Source organism: Hyaena hyaena, unplaced genomic scaffold (assembly GCF_003009895.1).
Source record: "Hyaena hyaena isolate Hyena2069 unplaced genomic scaffold, ASM300989v1 scaffold_578, whole genome shotgun sequence".
NCBI classification, from domain to species: domain Eukaryota; kingdom Metazoa; phylum Chordata; class Mammalia; order Carnivora; family Hyaenidae; genus Hyaena; species Hyaena hyaena.
The window spans coordinates 1,274,219-1,290,727 of NW_024081212.1; the positions used below are offsets into that span (position 1 = coordinate 1,274,219).

The following is a 16,509-nucleotide window of genomic DNA, read 5'->3' on the forward strand; positions in this document are numbered from 1 at the left end:
CTCAGTGTGGTTTTGATTTGTATTTCCCTGATGAGGAGGGATGCTGAGCATCGTTTCATGTGTCTGTTGGCCATCTGGATGTCCTCTTTGGAGAAGTGTCTGTTCATGTCTTCTGCCCATTTCTTCACTGGGTTGTTTGTTTTTCGGGCGTGGAGTTTGGTGAGTTCCTTATAGATTTTGGATATTAACCCTTTATCTGATATGTCATTTGCAACTATCTTTTCCCATTCCGTTGGTTGCCTATTAATTTTCTGGGTTGTTTCCTTTACGTAGCGTCTTTTTCATGTTCATTCGTGTTGTAACCTGTCTCAGTACCTCATTCCTTTTAGTGTCAAATAATATTCCATGGAGTGATAGCCATGTATTGATCTTGTGAATATACCATATCTTTTTAATTTATCAGTTGATGAACATCGGAGTTGTTTCCTCTTTTTGGCTGTTATGAGTGGAGCTACTCTGAACCTCCGCGTGCCAGGTTTTCCGTGACCTTGGGCATTCAGTCCACTTGCACGGCTGCCGGGTCACTGGTGAGGCTTGAGCGCTTTGAGGAGCTCCCACAGCGTCTGTTTTCCGCAGGGGCTGTGCCATTTTGCACTTCTGCCCACAGTATGTGAAGGCTCCGAGTTTTCTACACTCTCACCAGTATTTGTGATTATCTTTCTTTTTGATTATCACCATCCTGTTGAAGGTGCAGTGTTTTAGTATTTAATGGCATCTCCTAGTGACTAACAAGGTTGATCATCGTTTCATGTGCTTATTGGCCATTTATATATATCTTCACTAGAGAAATATCTATTCAAGCCCTTTGACCGTTTTTAATACCGAGTTGTCTTTTGTCTTGTTGATTTGTAAGACTTTAAAAATATATTCTGGGGTCTCCTGCGCAGCTCAGTCGGTTAAGTGTTCAACTTGAGCTCAGGCATGATCTTGCAGTTTGTGAGTTCAAGCCCTGCTTTGGGCTCGCTGCTGTCAGCTCAGAGCCTGCTTGGAGTCCTCTTTCCCTCTTTCTCTCTGCCCCTTCCCCATGCTCACTCATGTGCTCTCTCTCTCTCTCTCTCTCTCTCAAAAGTAAAAAAATAATAGGGGTGCCTGGGTGGCTCAGTCAGTTAAGTATCCAACTTCGGCTCAGGTCATGATCTCACAGTCCGTGGTTTTGAGCCCTGCGTCAGGCTCTGTGCTGACAGCTCAGAGCCTGGAGCCTGCTTCAGATTCTGTGTCTCCCTCTCTCTCTGCCCCTCCCCAGCTCTCTCTCTGTCCCTGTCTCTCAAAATAAAAGACATTAAAAAAAATTTTTTTAATAAAATAAAAAAATAATAATATTAAATAAAAATATATTTGCTGGCTTAGTTGTAAGAGCATGTGATTCTTGATCTCAAAAAGTCATGAGTTGGAGCTGCATATTGAGTGGAGAGATTACTAAAAATAATAAATCAATTTCAAAAATTAAAAATATATTTTAGGTATTAGAATCCCCATATATGTGATTTTCAAATAGTATCTTCCATTCTATGGGTTATCTTTCTACTTTTTTTTTTTTTAATATTTTTTTATTTATTTCTAGGAGAGAGAGAAACAGCGTGAGCAGGGGAGGGTCAGAGAGAGAGGGAGTCACAGACTGAAACAGGCTCCAGGCTCTGAGCTGGCAGTCAGCACAGAGCCCAACGGGGCTGGAACCCACTAACCGCGAGATCATGACCTAAGCGAAAGTCGGACGCTTAACCGACTAAGCCACCCAGGCGCCCCTATCTTTCTACTTTCTTGATAGTAAAGTACAACAGTTTTTAATCCTAGTGAATTCTAGTTTATGTTTTTCTTTTTTTGGTCGCTTGTGCTTATCATTCCATATCATTGTTACCAAGCTTCCCCAGTTGTTAATCTTTTACCACATTGTGCAACCCTGCATGCGTTCAGGCTCTTCTCTTTGTTTCCATATGTATATGTATATGCTCGTTATCTAGTAATCAGAAGTTGTTTTTTTTGTTTGTTTGTTTGTTTTTGAGAGAGAATGAGAGAGAGGGCCCAATTGAGCAAGGGACAGGGAGAGAGAATCCCAGGAGGGGTGGGGAGAGGGAGAGAGAGAGAGAGAAGTAGGGCTCACCTGAAGTGCAGTTCATGTTCACTTGCTGTGAAACTTGACCTCATCTACAGCGGGGCTCGTGCTCACCCAAAACAGGGTTCGTGCTCACTGAACATGAGACTCAAACTCATGAACAATGAATGAGATCATGACCTGAACCAAAGTAAAATGCTTAACAACTGGGCCACCCAGGCACTCCCAGAAGGCTCTTATTTAACTCTTTGACATCAACCTCAGGCATGATCTTCCATCATCCCTAAATAGTCCAGTGTGTTTCCCATGCATGAGGACATTATATGACCAGTGTACAACACTCCAAAGGAGGAAGTCAACATTCATCCAACACTACTATCAAGTCCAAAGAATCCATTCAAGTTTTTTTAAATGTCTATTTATAAATATTTAAAAATATTAAATAAATATTTACTTTTCTTAATCTTTATTTTTGAGAGAGAAAGAGAGAGACTGACTCTGTAGATCACTTTGAGAGTACTGCCACCTTAAGAACGTTAGGTCTTCTGGTTCATGAACATGGTATGTTCACTTATGTAGATCTTTAATTTCTTTCAACATTTTTGTAGTTTTTTTTCATAGTGAAGTCTCTATATATACCCATACACACAAGACACACACATGAACTCACATATAAACACACATTTAGGGGGCACTTGGGGGTCTCAGTTAAGCATCCGCCTTTGGCTCAGGTCATGATCTTGGCGGTTTGTGGGTTTAAGACCTGCACCGGGCTCTGTGCTGCCTGCTTAGAGCTGAGAGCCTGCTTTGGATTCTGTGTCTCCTTCTCTCTCTGTTCCTCCCCTGCTCACACCCCCCCCCCCCTCTTTCAAAAATAAAGATTTTTTTTTAATTGAAACACACATTTACACATGCAAGCATCCATACAACTCTAGAATAGTGCCTGACTTGTAATTAGTGTTATAATGTAAGTGTTAAAATTACTACAGTTGTTACTAGTTTTTTTATATGCCTTTAACACTTTGGGGGTGGTGGATTAAAATAGAGAAATAGTTATAGAAAAGCATTCAATATTTATGTATTTATTTATGTATTTAACTTTAAATAGTTTTTTAATTTTAAGTAGGCTCCTTACCCAACATGGGGCTTGAACTCATGACCTAAGAGTTGCATCATCTACCATTTAACATATATATTTGGACTGTTTCACCCAAAAAAATGTCCTAAATTCCTTTTTTAAAAAATTACTTTTTTTTTTTTTTTTTAAGTAAGCTCTATTCTCAGCATGGGGCTTGAACTCCTGACCCGGGGATCAAGAGTCCATGCTCTACCAGCTGAGCCCAGCAGGTGCCCATAAGTTACTTTTACTTTATGCTTTAATAGAAGTAAAGTGTAGGAAGCATCAGTTATGATGTCAAGTGTAAACAAGTAGGAACTATATGTATGATCCCATTTTTGTAATATCTGTATCTGTTTCTTAGGTGATACATGTGAAAAAAATTGGAAGGAAATGCACCAAAAGATTAACTGCTTATTTCTAGATAGAAGGATTGTGATGGTTTAGTTTTTCTCATACTCCATTTTGAACGTGTATATGTACATAATACACACAAGGAAAGAATGTTAAAGTTATTTTCATTAGAGTAGAAGCATGTAGAGACAACTGATTTACTCCTGAGGTTTCTTCCATCATATAAAATATGATTGATATTATCTGTCTTATCTTCTCTGTTAGGCAAGTTGTTAGGAGGTTATAGAGAGAAAAATATATCTAAATTTTGTACATTGTAAAGCCCTATGGAAATCTGTGAAAGAAAACACACTGCTCTTCAGAAAACAGGAGAGCTCATCTTCATTTGTAAGTCAAGTATAATTAATAGCCTTTGGATTGTTTCTGAGTCGGTAGCGGTGTTTTAAAGCATTGATGGTCCACACTTTTAAGGTATCATAAGGAGTTAACATTTATCCTTGCAAGTTTTTAAAGGTACTGTACTGTTACTAATTTATTGGGATTTAAAACAGTATCTAATGGCATTATTCAAATAATTTCTCTACCAGGCATGGATGGGCGGAAGCTTTTGCTGGTATCAGAAGTTCACATATCAAGTATATCTGCCCACATGCGTAAGTATTTTAATTTTTACGTTTCTGATTCAGAATCTGGAGAGGAATAATTGTGATAGCTTTGCTTTTCTAGAAAAGCATTTAAATATAATTTATTTTTATCCTTTAAATATTTGGTTTAAAAGTAAAGCTTAGTAAATTCTTTAAAACGAAACTGGTAACTTGACTACATAGAATTTTTTTTCCTATTGCGTTGGGAAATTTAAAATATGCTCTCTTGGAGGTCAGCTGAACTGAGAACCAGAAAAATTCCTTTAGATACACAAACATGTGCATGATACACATGAGGGGATTTGTTTACTTGTCAAGTTTGTGAGTGATCTTTACTATGTTGAAACACTCCTAAATTTTATCAGCTGAAGGAAATGTGATATATATACTGTGGAAAATAACCACAGGTTTTGAAGTCTGATACATTTGGGTTTAAATTCTGAAAATGTTTGTGGATGTCGAAAAGAAACTATAAAGTTTTGAGAAGACTCAGAAAGTTGCTGAGATTGTGAAGGTCAAACCATTGCCGAGAGACTGTGAAGACAAATGGGATTAGAATTCACACTAGCAGGTTAGCAATTCATCCTCAGAAGTGGGAGCAGCATAGAGTTGTCGAATATGAAAGAGGGAATGGAAAGAGGAAAAATACCTGATTAGGTAAGAAAACATTCTGTCCCCTTTCTATCCTTAAATAGATGGTTTGTCTTAACCTCTGTAGGCTACAACTGAATACTATGGCCAGGGTTACTGCGTCCCCTATTCTGACTCACGGAGGAGGCAATTCTTGATTAGTTAGAATGTTCTCCTGTATTGTCATTGGCCCCACGATTGAATTTGATGTAAGGCCATTTCCCAACCTAGGGAACTTCATTTCTCAGAGAAATTTTGATAAGATTCTGTAACCTCTAAGGTAGACTCCTTTTACGAATTAGGAGGATAGAGGGGAGATGTAGTTACAGTGTATTTATTTTTCTTTCCTGTTCTATCCAGCTACGTTCAGGGTGTCCATACCTGACAGATTGTTCATCAAAGACTTGAACTGAGTATAGTGGGCACTTCAGTCACACTTCTATTTCCCATATTTATTTAGAGGTCTCTTAACCAAATACACCGCTGACACTTAAGCAAAAATGTAATCTGAGCATATGGGAATTGCTGCTACCATATCTGTGTGGTAAATTGCTAGTATCCTTAGGCCTAGCCAGGTCTCATATTTTATACATTTCCAACTGTCTTGCTTATACATTTTTGAAAGAAACTGTCTGGCTTGAAAGTATTAAATAAGGGTGTTAAGAAAGGAAAATGTTTTTCTTTGCCAAGCTGGGTCCTTCCCACCTGCTGTTCTGTCTTCAGAACACATTTGGAGGCTGTGTAGAAAAAGCGACACCATATGGATCCAGTATACAGCTCGTATGTTGAAATTGTGCAGTTCTGTGTAAGCCTGAAGGAATTCGCTCTCCTTCAGTGACGGAATTTACCCGGTTTTCTGCCTTGTTATAGTACTCTCACTTTGTTGTTTTCTTTCTTTTCCGTGTAGACCAGTTATGCCTGTAACATTGAATATGAACATGGCTATGCCTTCCTGGTAAGTAAGAATTATTCAGTAAGAACTTTTTATTTATTCTTAGTGGTTTTTTTTTTTAATTGGAAGTGCTTTTGCATATAGCAGTTTTTAGTTAGCAATTGTTAAGTTGCAAAGTTACATAATTAACTTTACGTTTAACCTTTAATTATTTAAGTTTTGTATTTTAGACTCAGGAGCTGTGCCAAGAGGTAGAGGGAGAGAATAGGTAGCAAGAAGTACCATCTCCTACTGCTGAATGAACCTTTGTTGGTTTTAGTGACCCAACACTTGAATGACCCCGTGTGGCATACCCTCTGATTAAGCCACAGCCTTTCACCCTTCCAACTTCTTGCTTTTCTGGAGAGTTGACATGTTTTTAAGGAAACCACTTCCATTTCCATTTTCAAGATAGTTTCACATTCCCTGTATGTTTTACAGTCAAGAAGTAGAGCCAGTTCTTTGTTCCTCTGGGCCACTTCCAGTCCATTGTGCCCTCGTCCTCTCCACTTGTTCCCACCCATTTCTTACCCCCCGCTTCACTTCCTTTTTATCTACCCTGGGTTTCTTGGCAATTTTCACAGGTTCCTGTCTACTTTGCCTTCTGGTTCTTTCATCTTCCTTCTCTGGCAAAACTCCCATCCCGAACCAAAGTTTCCAGCTAATGTCTCTAGAGGCCATAATGAAGGATGTGACCCTTTCCCTTCCATAGGGAAGTGGAAAGGGCCTGATAGAAAAGAGGAAAGCTTCCTTTGGGGCTCTGGCTTGAGGTTTCTACATGATGAAAAAGTTTTGCAGAATATGGCCAGAGGTCAGTATAATACTTCTACCTGATAGCTACGAGATCGTGCGTGCAAGAGGGGCGCGTAAAGGAGCTCTGTTCCACTGGATTGACCCGGGGTGCAGCCAAAGGGGAAGGAGCTGGCTGGAATTAATTCACTGCACACTTTTTGGGGGAGTGTGCGTCGAGATCCTTGCCGCTGGAGTGTAGGATTGGATTAGGTATTCTCCTAGATGTTCTTACTCTAAAATTATGTGGCACTGTGATTTTTTTTAACATTAGAATCTGTATCCAGTTGGTGAAAGGAACGTGTAGAATGTCAGATTCACACATTTAAGTTATGTTTTGGCCTCTGTAGACGTTTTAATTTTGGCCTTTTAATGGTTTGCCCTTTTAATCCAGACTACCGTGAGTTTAGTGAAATGCACTTACCGTGAGCACATATTTTTAGAGTCAAATAGCTCTTTTAAGATTTTGCCTTATTTTCCAGGTTTGATATTACTGGGCTGTCACTAGAAATACAGGAGGATGAACCTGGAATTAAACAGGCAGCAGAAAATGGTAAATACAGAAAAATTTTCTAAAGACAAAAGAATTCTTATTTTAGTAGATTCAGTAGTTTCATGGATATTGGTGAAACACAGCGTACAGTTTTCTGAACTTAGTAGGGACGCTGTTTCCTTTGTTTCTGATCGCCCTCTAACTTGTTTGACACAATGGCCACATGGACCCTTAAGTATAGGCGGTGACCGTGAGGTGAGTAGGGAAGAATGGCCCTTATCAAGCCCCATATCTGTTGGATACATAATTTTGCTTTTATTTACATAGGCTGATGGAGAAAATAGCAATTTAATGGTTGTGGCCGGTGATCTTCATTAAGGAGACTTGGAATAAGGCTGGGTCTAATGATATAATCGTGGATAATGCAGATTGTATCTGTGGTTAGTTTAGTGCAGTAGTGCTAACAGATGCCCGTCATGGAACACTTAGCTCTTTATAATGTTTATTTTTTTTAATGTTTTATTTATTTCTAGGAGAGAGAGAGAGACAGTGCGAGCAGGGGAGGGTCAGAGAGAGAGGGAGTCACAGACTGAAACAGGCTCCAGGCTCAGAGCAGGCAGACAGCACAGAGCCAGAAGCAGGGCTCGAACCCAAGAACCGAGAGATCAAGACCTAAGAGAAAGTCGGACGCTTAACCGACTAAGCCACCCAGGCGCCCCTACACTTAGCTCTTTAAAGGCAGGTCACTGTTGCACATCTTAGCACTTGGTGTGACCTTGAGGAATAAAGCATTGGGAAGTTCAGGGGACGTGGTCCCAGCACCGCTTCCCCTTGGCGAGCCACTAACGTTCACCAGGCCCCCAGCTGCACCCGGCTGTGCCTCCGCTGTCACTGCAGCTGGGCCTCCGTTGTCACCGCCGCGGCCTCCCCTCCGCCGAAATCCATCCCTCCACTTTCTCAGCACTTCTTTTACTTCTTAACCCCCCTTTACTCTTTTCTAGCCCATTCTTCCATGCCACAGTCACGGTGTTGCTTGCTTTTCATACTCATTCTAAGAACTCAACCTTATATAGAAAAGAAAATAATTTTTCATTTGGGCATTTGGCTTTAGCAGTGTTTTAGAAAAAGCAGATTTTTATTTTTTGATAAGAAGGAAATATGAAATTGGAAATTCTCATCTTAAGAAATGAAACTCTGGGAGCGGCTGGGTGGCCCAGGAAGCTGAACGTCTGACTCCTGATCTTGGCTCAGGTCATGATCTCGTGTTTTGTGGTTTCACGCCCCATATTGGGCTCTGTGCTGACAGTGCGGAGCCTCTGTAGGATTTTCTCTTTCCCTGTCTCTCTTTCCCCTGCTCACACTCTCTCCCAAAATAAATAAATAAACTTTAAAAAAATGTCACATTGTTGTAAAAACATTAAACTCTTGCATATATGTAAAAAATGAAAGATGGGCACCTGGGTGGCTCAGTGGGTTAAGCGTCCGACTCTGCTTAGGTCATGATCTCATGGTTTGTGAGTTCAAGCCCAGCATCAGGCTTTTTGGATTTTGTGTCTCCCTCTCTCTCTCTCTCTACCCCTCTCCTGCTTGCACTCTCTCTCTCTCAAAAATAAACATTAAAAAAAGAAAACCATAGCACTGATGATAAAAAGAAATTCTAAGAGTCATCAAGTTTTATAGTTAGTGATTTGTGTCAAAGTGTTTTGCAAAACAAAAGAACTCTGATTTTTTTTTCCTATATCATTTACTGGATATAGATAAAATTACAGTTTTTAAAATAATAGAATGAACTTTTTTTTTTAATGATTATTCTGAGAGAGAGAATGAGCAGGGGCAGGGCAGAGGGGGAGAATCACAAGCAGGCTCCGCTGAGATCACGGAGCCCACCACGGGGCTCAAACCCGCGAAACATGAGATCATGACCTGAGCCGCAATCAAGAGTTGGATGCTTAACTGACTTAGCCACTCAGGCGCCCGCAATAGAATGAACTTTGTATTTATTTTAGTTTATATTTGTAATGTTTATATTTGAGAGAGAGTATGAGCAGGGGAGGGGCACAGAGAGAAGGGGACAGAGAATCTGAAGTGGGCTCCATGCTGACAGCAGACAGCTGATGCGGGGCTCGAACTCATGAACCACGAGATTGTGACCTGAGCTGAAGTCAGATGCTTAATTGACTGAGCCACCCAGGCGCCCTTAGGAGGAACTTTATAAACAGTGTAAATCACAAACATGTAATCTACTTTACTTAGGATTTTAAAATGGCAACTTTTAGGGACAAATTCCTACGATTCATTGGAGAGAGAGAAATATAAAATGTATATGGGCACAATTGACCGTAGATAAAAGAATATCCATTGATTGGTAAAAGAAATAACTTTTATTTACAAATGACATAAATAATTGGACAAGGGTACCCTGCAGGCTCCATTGGAAGAGCAAGAACATGCGACTCTTGATCTCGGGGTTGAGTTTGAGCCCCATGTGAGTGTAGAGATTACTGAAGAGTAAAATCTTCAGAAAAGAAGTTTACTTAACTTTTTAAGCAACATCTGCCAAATATGAGTTTTATAACGAAAATACATTCTCCTTTTGTATTTTAATAGAGCACTTCAGGTTTTTCACTTGTTATTCACCTGTAACATACCTTGTGCTTTTAAGTATTGGTGATTTACTTTTATGTTGTTTTTTAGTCAAAGCTTTGATAGAGCAAGAGGTGAAGAATGGCATTCCTTCTAACAGAATTATTTTGGGAGGATTTTCTCAGGTAAGGTAAAGTCTGGGTGATATGTCCTTGGTGTATTTATCTAGAAATAAATTCTAGTTTATTTCTATCCTTTTCTGTGGAGGTTTCTTTTTTTTTTTTTTTTTAGATCTTATAGAATCTGATCTATTATCATTAATGCTGAATTAAGTTCGAATGGACTAGATAGAGTTAATTATAAGAGTGTACTCTTGCTTTTCTCATTTTCTCTCTTTAGTGATTGCCTTTACCTTGCACATTATGTCTTGAAAATCAATTCACTTGGTAAATTGATAGGAACTTGGAATGCATTTTCTTAAAATAATTAGTACACATGTAGTTAGGTTTCTAAGTTGGTGCTGTGCACCCCTTTAAACAAAACTCTGATTTAAACACAGGTCTAGCCCCCGTCTCCTAGGAGGAGACCACCGGTAGCAACAGGAAGGTACAAGTCCAGAGAATTTCTTCTCTCTCTTCGTCATGGGTTCCGGCGGTGGAGCCCCACAGCTCCCCTGTAATCCCCTTGAGACAGGCCCCACGTTGGGGCCCCCGCGGAGTGACCCACAGTGCCAGGGCTGCTGGTGTCCCCCCTGCGCTCTTCCCACCGGGGGGCCTGGAGGCTCTGGGGAAGCTCTTGGGTGGCGCTGCACTGGTCAGCCGGTAGCCACTTCCCTCACCTTCCGGCAGGGGCTGTCCTGGTGTTCGTGGTACCGGGGGGCCTGGGCCTCAGCCCGGTGGGCCGGGGTCCTCTTGGTGTCCTGTCCATGGTTAGATGTTTGTGCTTGTAAGAGGGAGCAAAGTCAGCCTTGATCTGGGTCCTGTCTTGTGATGTCACTCTACCATCTTTCCTCTTTCCATCTTGTAAAATAGATTTTAGATTTAAATACGTGATATGTATTTTTGGCATCTTCTTCTTTCTGTACTTTTTCTCCTTCCTTCTGGACTCTTCCTCCTGGCATAGTTACCTCATATTGACCTTACGTCCTTATTTCAGCTTGTCACATGTCCACCTTGTCTCCCGTCCCCACAGTGCTCTAGCTTCTAATCTGTAAATCTTCTAAATCAGCAACTTAGCGTTCAGACTACCCGAATCAGGGCGATGTTGGAATTAAGGAATTATGTAGAAGTTAGAATTCCGGAGACAGGTCGTTGATACAATATAGTAAAAAGATGTTACTGATTTGGTATTTACTGAAGTTCAAGATAAGGTCTATTGTAGTTCACGTCGTGCCATAAATGTAGGTATATAAATGAATGCTTCATGCGAGTGGGCAGCTGACATAGGAGGCTGTGTAGATGGGACTCGTTGATTGCAGCTTACAGGAAGCAGCCCCTAGTGCGTGCAGAAGAAAGAGCACGCTGTGAGCCTGTGGGATCACCTCAAGGAAACCGAGGAAGAGAGTGAAGCAAGGCCTCAGGAAACCTCTGAGACTTGGAAAGCCGTCAGGACTTTATCTCCAGCCTCCCTGTCTCCCTGGCCATCTGTGTCATTTGCCTCTTCGTCTAGATTTGGCTTTTTCTGCCGTCACAGCCTGTGACTTTGCCAGTTCTTGAGTGTGCATGTCACCATTCCAGCACACAGAGACACCAACTCACAGTCCCTGAATCCCAATTTCAGAATCTTGAGAAAAAGAATATGACTGTCTCGGATGAGTCGGAGTCTCATTTCTCATGGCCCCGGTGACCCACGGGCATGGTCGGCGTGACTGAGGGGACCCAGGCCCCAGAGTACAGGGTGCTGTAAGCTGGGTAGGCAGACACTCCTAACGTGTCTGTTGCAGGGCCCTTACCGTCTTGCATTTTTGTTTTAGGAAACAATACCAGCTTACACTGGATTTGATTTTATACCTAAAACTTTTCAGAGAAAATAAGTAGCTCTAAGTGTAGAATATTGCTGAGGCATTTGTAAGTGCAGCATGTAAATACACTGAGCGTCTTCCCTGACTGCGCGGGTGGCCACTGTGTACTCACGGTGATCTCGCTGTAGAGAGGACATGGGGGTGGGGGGGAATGTATGGATGTACCACTGCTGGCTTGCCTGATCTCCTTTGCCATCAGCCACCCACGCTCATCTTTTTCTTTAATGGCCATTATTAATCACAAGAAGTCAAGTTGCTGTTGGCAGAGGATGTGTTCCACTGACTTTCTCTGCTTGTCTTTCCAGGGAGGAGCGTTATCTCTGTACACCGCTCTTACCACGCAGCAGAAGCTGGCGGGAGTCACGGCCCTCAGTTGCTGGCTCCCTCTACGGACTTCGTTTCCACAGGTAGCCCGACTGAAACGTGCGAGATTAGATTCCTGAGCTAAGATGGATCATGTTGCCGGGAGGGTCATTTGTTTTTAATGGATAAACTGTGTATTTTTAGAGCGGCTTTAGGTTCAGAGCGAAACTGAGAGGAAAGCACACCAAGTTCCCGGATGCCCCCTGTCCCCACATGTGCATGGCCTGGGAGCACCCCACGGCCCGGTGTGCATTGTTCATGGTCCGTGAGCCTGCAGTGACCTGCAGTATTGTTCCCTAAAGCCCGTGGCTGACACCAGTCATCCTTGTTTAGAAAGGATTTCCCTGGACTCCAGTGATGGACTTCTCTGTGTGCTCTGCTTCCTTTCCCGTGGGTTGCATAGAGTGGAGTAAAAAAGAAGTCCTTTTGTCATAAATCTTATATTTGATGTCTTTGATACATTTTTAAGATATTTATAAAAGGGCAGTTTTTTACACAGAGAAATAATATTTTTAAATGGTCACTATTCTTATTGCTTGCTAGCAGAAGTTTACCACAGAATAGAATTTCTAAGTACTCGATAGCGTAAAGCAATATATAACACACATGGGAGATGTGGACGTTTATTTTCAAATTCATCTTTAAATCTAGAATTTGTTTTCTTTATCCTCATATAATAGTATCTGTTTGGTGTCTGACGCATAGTAAGTGCTGCTTATTAACCGTTTTATTTAAATCCATTAAATAAGACCTGAGGGGAACGTGATGGAGCTAAAGGGTGCCTCTCCTGACAAGGCACCGTGAACGTAATACAGAATAGTAAAGATACAGTCTGCTTCAAGGAACCAACTCACTGGCAAATAATAATACAAGACGGGGTGATCCCATGTCCCGTATAAGTTTATAGAGCTGTGGGGAGCATAGAGATGGAAGGGGTTTTATTTCCATGGCCGAATAGAACCTGTGATGTTAAGTAATAACGTACGTACGAGCGTATCTGTCTGCTGTTGTAAGTGCCTGGCCTAATGCTCTGTACATTTGAATAAAAATACTAGTTTTTTGGTTTTGTTTTTTGTTTTTTTTGCAGGGTCCTATCAGTGGCGTTAACAGAGACATTCCTATTCTTCAGTGCCATGGAGACTGCGACCCTTTAGTTCCCCTAATGATTGCTTCTCTTACTTCTGAAAAGCTAAAAACATTAGTAAATCCAGCGAATATAATCTTCAAAACCTATGAAGGCATGATGCACAGTTCGTGTCAGCAGGTAATTGTTTGGAAGCAGAGACATGTTTGCAACTTTTTCCATGTGATACTTTTAAGATAAGCAACATTTTGATTGCTTGGGCATTTAAGGGAGTTGATTAATGAATTCACATTGAATCATAGGTTAGGACTTAGATCGGAGTCTCCTCAATTTGATTCAACAGATACTCACTGTTTTCCTATTACAGCAAGTTTTGTGCATAATTCAAAGACAGATAAAAACCAGAACGTTTTATTAACTATTTAAGCTAGGGAAGTTCTCTAAAAAACAGAAAAGCGAGATGCATTTTGTTTGGCCAGTACTGAGACCATGAAGGAAAGGTTGGATTTGAAAGAATGGGTAGGATTTGGATAGCAGGTGTACAAAGAAACGACTGTAGGGTCCGGAAAGCATGGTGAGCAATTGGGCCCTCACCTTAGGAAAAGCTGGGTGTCCTCATAAAGTAGGTATAAGGAGCAGTGTTAGGAGGAGATTGTGGAATTCAGTGAACACACTGAGATTGATGTATCCCCAGCATAGCAAAATGGGATATGGGAAATACTCGTCCAAAGCTCAGGCCTGTAATAGAGATTTAGAATAATTGCCAATATTATTGATCACTGAAGAATTACCATGGGAGAATATCAGAAAAAAAGCAGGAGAGAGTTTCAGAGTGGCTGGGTGCCTGGCTGGCTCAGTCGGAAGAGCATGTGACTCTTGACCTTGGGGTTGTGAGTTTGAGCCCCACGCTAGGGGTAGAGATTACATCCATCCATACACAAACTTTTTTCAGAAACTGGTTAGTTTAAGGAAAAAAAGAATTTCAGAGTGGGAGGGCAGTGTCCCGTGATTCAGAGCACAATTAAGGAAAAACAGACCAGGAAGAAAGGATCCCATAGTAGGTCACCTTTGACCTTGGATGCTTGGAAATGGAGCCTGCAGAGGATTGTGTGATAGAAGCCTTTACAGAAAGGTAGGGAATAAAGCCTTTATAAAAAGGTTTTTGGAAAGGGGGAAAGGAGTAGGAAGGCTCTTTGGTGAATGGGAGAAAAAGACTTCCTTGGGTGGGAAGGACGGAGGGAGAAAATGTGATGAAGAGAAGATAGTAATCTAATGGGAGAATCTTAGGGAGAGCAAATAATGTAATTTAAAGTCCTAAAGCGGGCAGTGCTTGCCTTCAAAGAGGAGAGCATCGCTTAATCTGGAAGAGGATGGATGAATCTAAACAAGGATTGTTGAGGGTAGGTAGTAGTAGTTGCGAGCTTTGTTTTTCAGTAGTAGGACATACGGTCACTTGCTAAGAATGAAGGAGGCCTGCATTGGTTTGGAGGCTTGAAGTAGTCAAAACGTGGCTTCACTTATCCTGGGCCCACTGAGGATTTAGTTGGCGGTGGTATGGTAGTGGGGCTTCGATTCCTGGTTTTCTAACAGCTTATTAAATCACTTCATTCCACACAGGAGATGCTGGACATCAGGCAATTCATTGATAAACTTCTACCTCCGGTTGATTGACGTCACTAAGAGGCCTTGTGTGGAAGTACCACCAGCATCACTGAAGTGTATAAACCTCTTCCTGTGCTCAATCCTGAAACTTCGAACGTTTGCAGTGTTTTTCAGATACACACCCATAACACAGACTACATAATAATAATATCTCCTTCTGGGAAATAATGTTCTTTTAAGTTTCTATACATGTGTTTATATGATTCAGAATATACTAGTAGTAAAATAGGTGAAGCAGCTAACTTTTTCCCAAATGTAATTCAGCAAAATAATAAAATATTGTAACCAGATTTTTTATTACATCATTTGAAAATTATTAGTATGCTTAATGAAAATTTGTTCAGGTATAAATGAGCAGTTAGGATATAAATTATTTATGCATCCTGTGACTTCATCTACAGACTTACTTCAAAATTACTTAGTCACCGTGTACTATCTGTATTTTTATACATGTATTCATTATATACTTAAGGACTGTAATACATAATGAGAATGAGGTATTACTGCATTATTCCCAATAATAGGGATAATGCTTCTAAATTCTAGAGTAATATTGTTCTCTTCAGTTAATGGCCCTTTAATTTTGGGGACCAGGCTTTACTTTCCCTGATACCATTTCTATTTAATGTTTTTTTTTTCCTCTCTAGAACTATGTTTCTTTTTTATCCTTCATAACAGACCAAATATTGGCTCCTTGCCATAGACATCTCCTGCCTATGTGTGCTGTAATTTGACATTCTGGATCACAGATTTGATAGTATTTAAAATGTATTTACACTTCTGTAAAGAAACCTGACATCACTTTAAACTTCTTACCACTGCTTCCTACACTATACCTTAGTGAGTCCAAACTTAGACCTATATGATTATTAGAATCTTCAGTCTAGATAACTGGCATAATTCTGTGGTTGTATTTTTCTGTAATTAACTGAAAGAGTAATTACATCGTATTCTAGTATGTTCTGGAATATTTAAGACAGATCTTAAAAACTGTAATTTCTAAGATGATTTGCTCTAAGATGATCCTACTCATAGCATAGTTTAGTTTACTTGTTTTGTACATATGTTTGAAACCAACTACTGTAGGAAATGAACAATCCATTAGAAAAATTCGCTTTATTTTTATCTGCCAATGGACTTATTTGAAAACTTCACTTTAGTCAGATGGATTTTTTTATTAGTTTGATTTTACACAGTTGAATTTTTCAGATTATTGTTAAAAATTATCTGAAAACAAATGTATGGATAATAACAATCACAACTCAATACATACGGTGTAGTCACCAAGTTTAATATGTAGCAAAATGTACACTTGATATTTCTGAACTGTTGTTAATTTTTCTGCTGTATTCCAACTGACTAAAACAATGTTAGGAATGCATCTTTATAAATGGGTGCTAATTGATAATGGAAATAATTTAGTAATGGATTGTACAGAATGTTAATAATGAAGCCATATGTTTCTGTCTGGATTTAAAATTTTTAAACAATCACTTACTAAGTCATTTTACTTTACCTTGAAGAATATAAATTGTTGTTTCAGTTATATAAATCAACAAGATCTAATTTATGGCAAGAAATATTCTGTTGAAATGTGCTGTTATGTGGGAAAATGTAAATCTTTTTCATGGTTTCTACCAATGTGAAATAAAATTTAATTCTGCCTTTTCTGTGACTCCTTCAAATACTGTTTCTAATATTTGGATTTACGTTTAAATGGCTGTCATACTGAAGAGGGGGAGAAGGGCAGTGTAGTCATTAGAATATCCATTCAGAAGAGAATTTTTAA

The 16,509-nt window shown here is 40.1% G+C and overlaps 1 protein-coding gene across 1 annotated transcript in view; it reads left to right on the forward strand.

Annotated features, from left to right (window-relative positions):
• LYPLA1 (lysophospholipase 1) overlaps nt 1-15,358 on the forward strand; it is a 28,067-nt gene extending 12,709 nt beyond the window's left edge. The window contains exons 3-9 of the mRNA XM_039256607.1: nt 4,109-4,174; nt 5,703-5,750; nt 6,998-7,068; nt 9,703-9,776; nt 11,917-12,018; nt 13,062-13,238; nt 14,676-15,358. Coding sequence (XP_039112538.1) covers nt 4,109-4,174; nt 5,703-5,750; nt 6,998-7,068; nt 9,703-9,776; nt 11,917-12,018; nt 13,062-13,238; nt 14,676-14,729 — 592 coding nt within the window. The 3' untranslated portion in view covers nt 14,730-15,358. The remainder of the gene's footprint in view (nt 1-4,108; nt 4,175-5,702; nt 5,751-6,997; nt 7,069-9,702; nt 9,777-11,916; nt 12,019-13,061; nt 13,239-14,675) is intronic.
• The last annotated feature ends 1,151 nt before the right edge of the window (nt 15,359-16,509 follow it).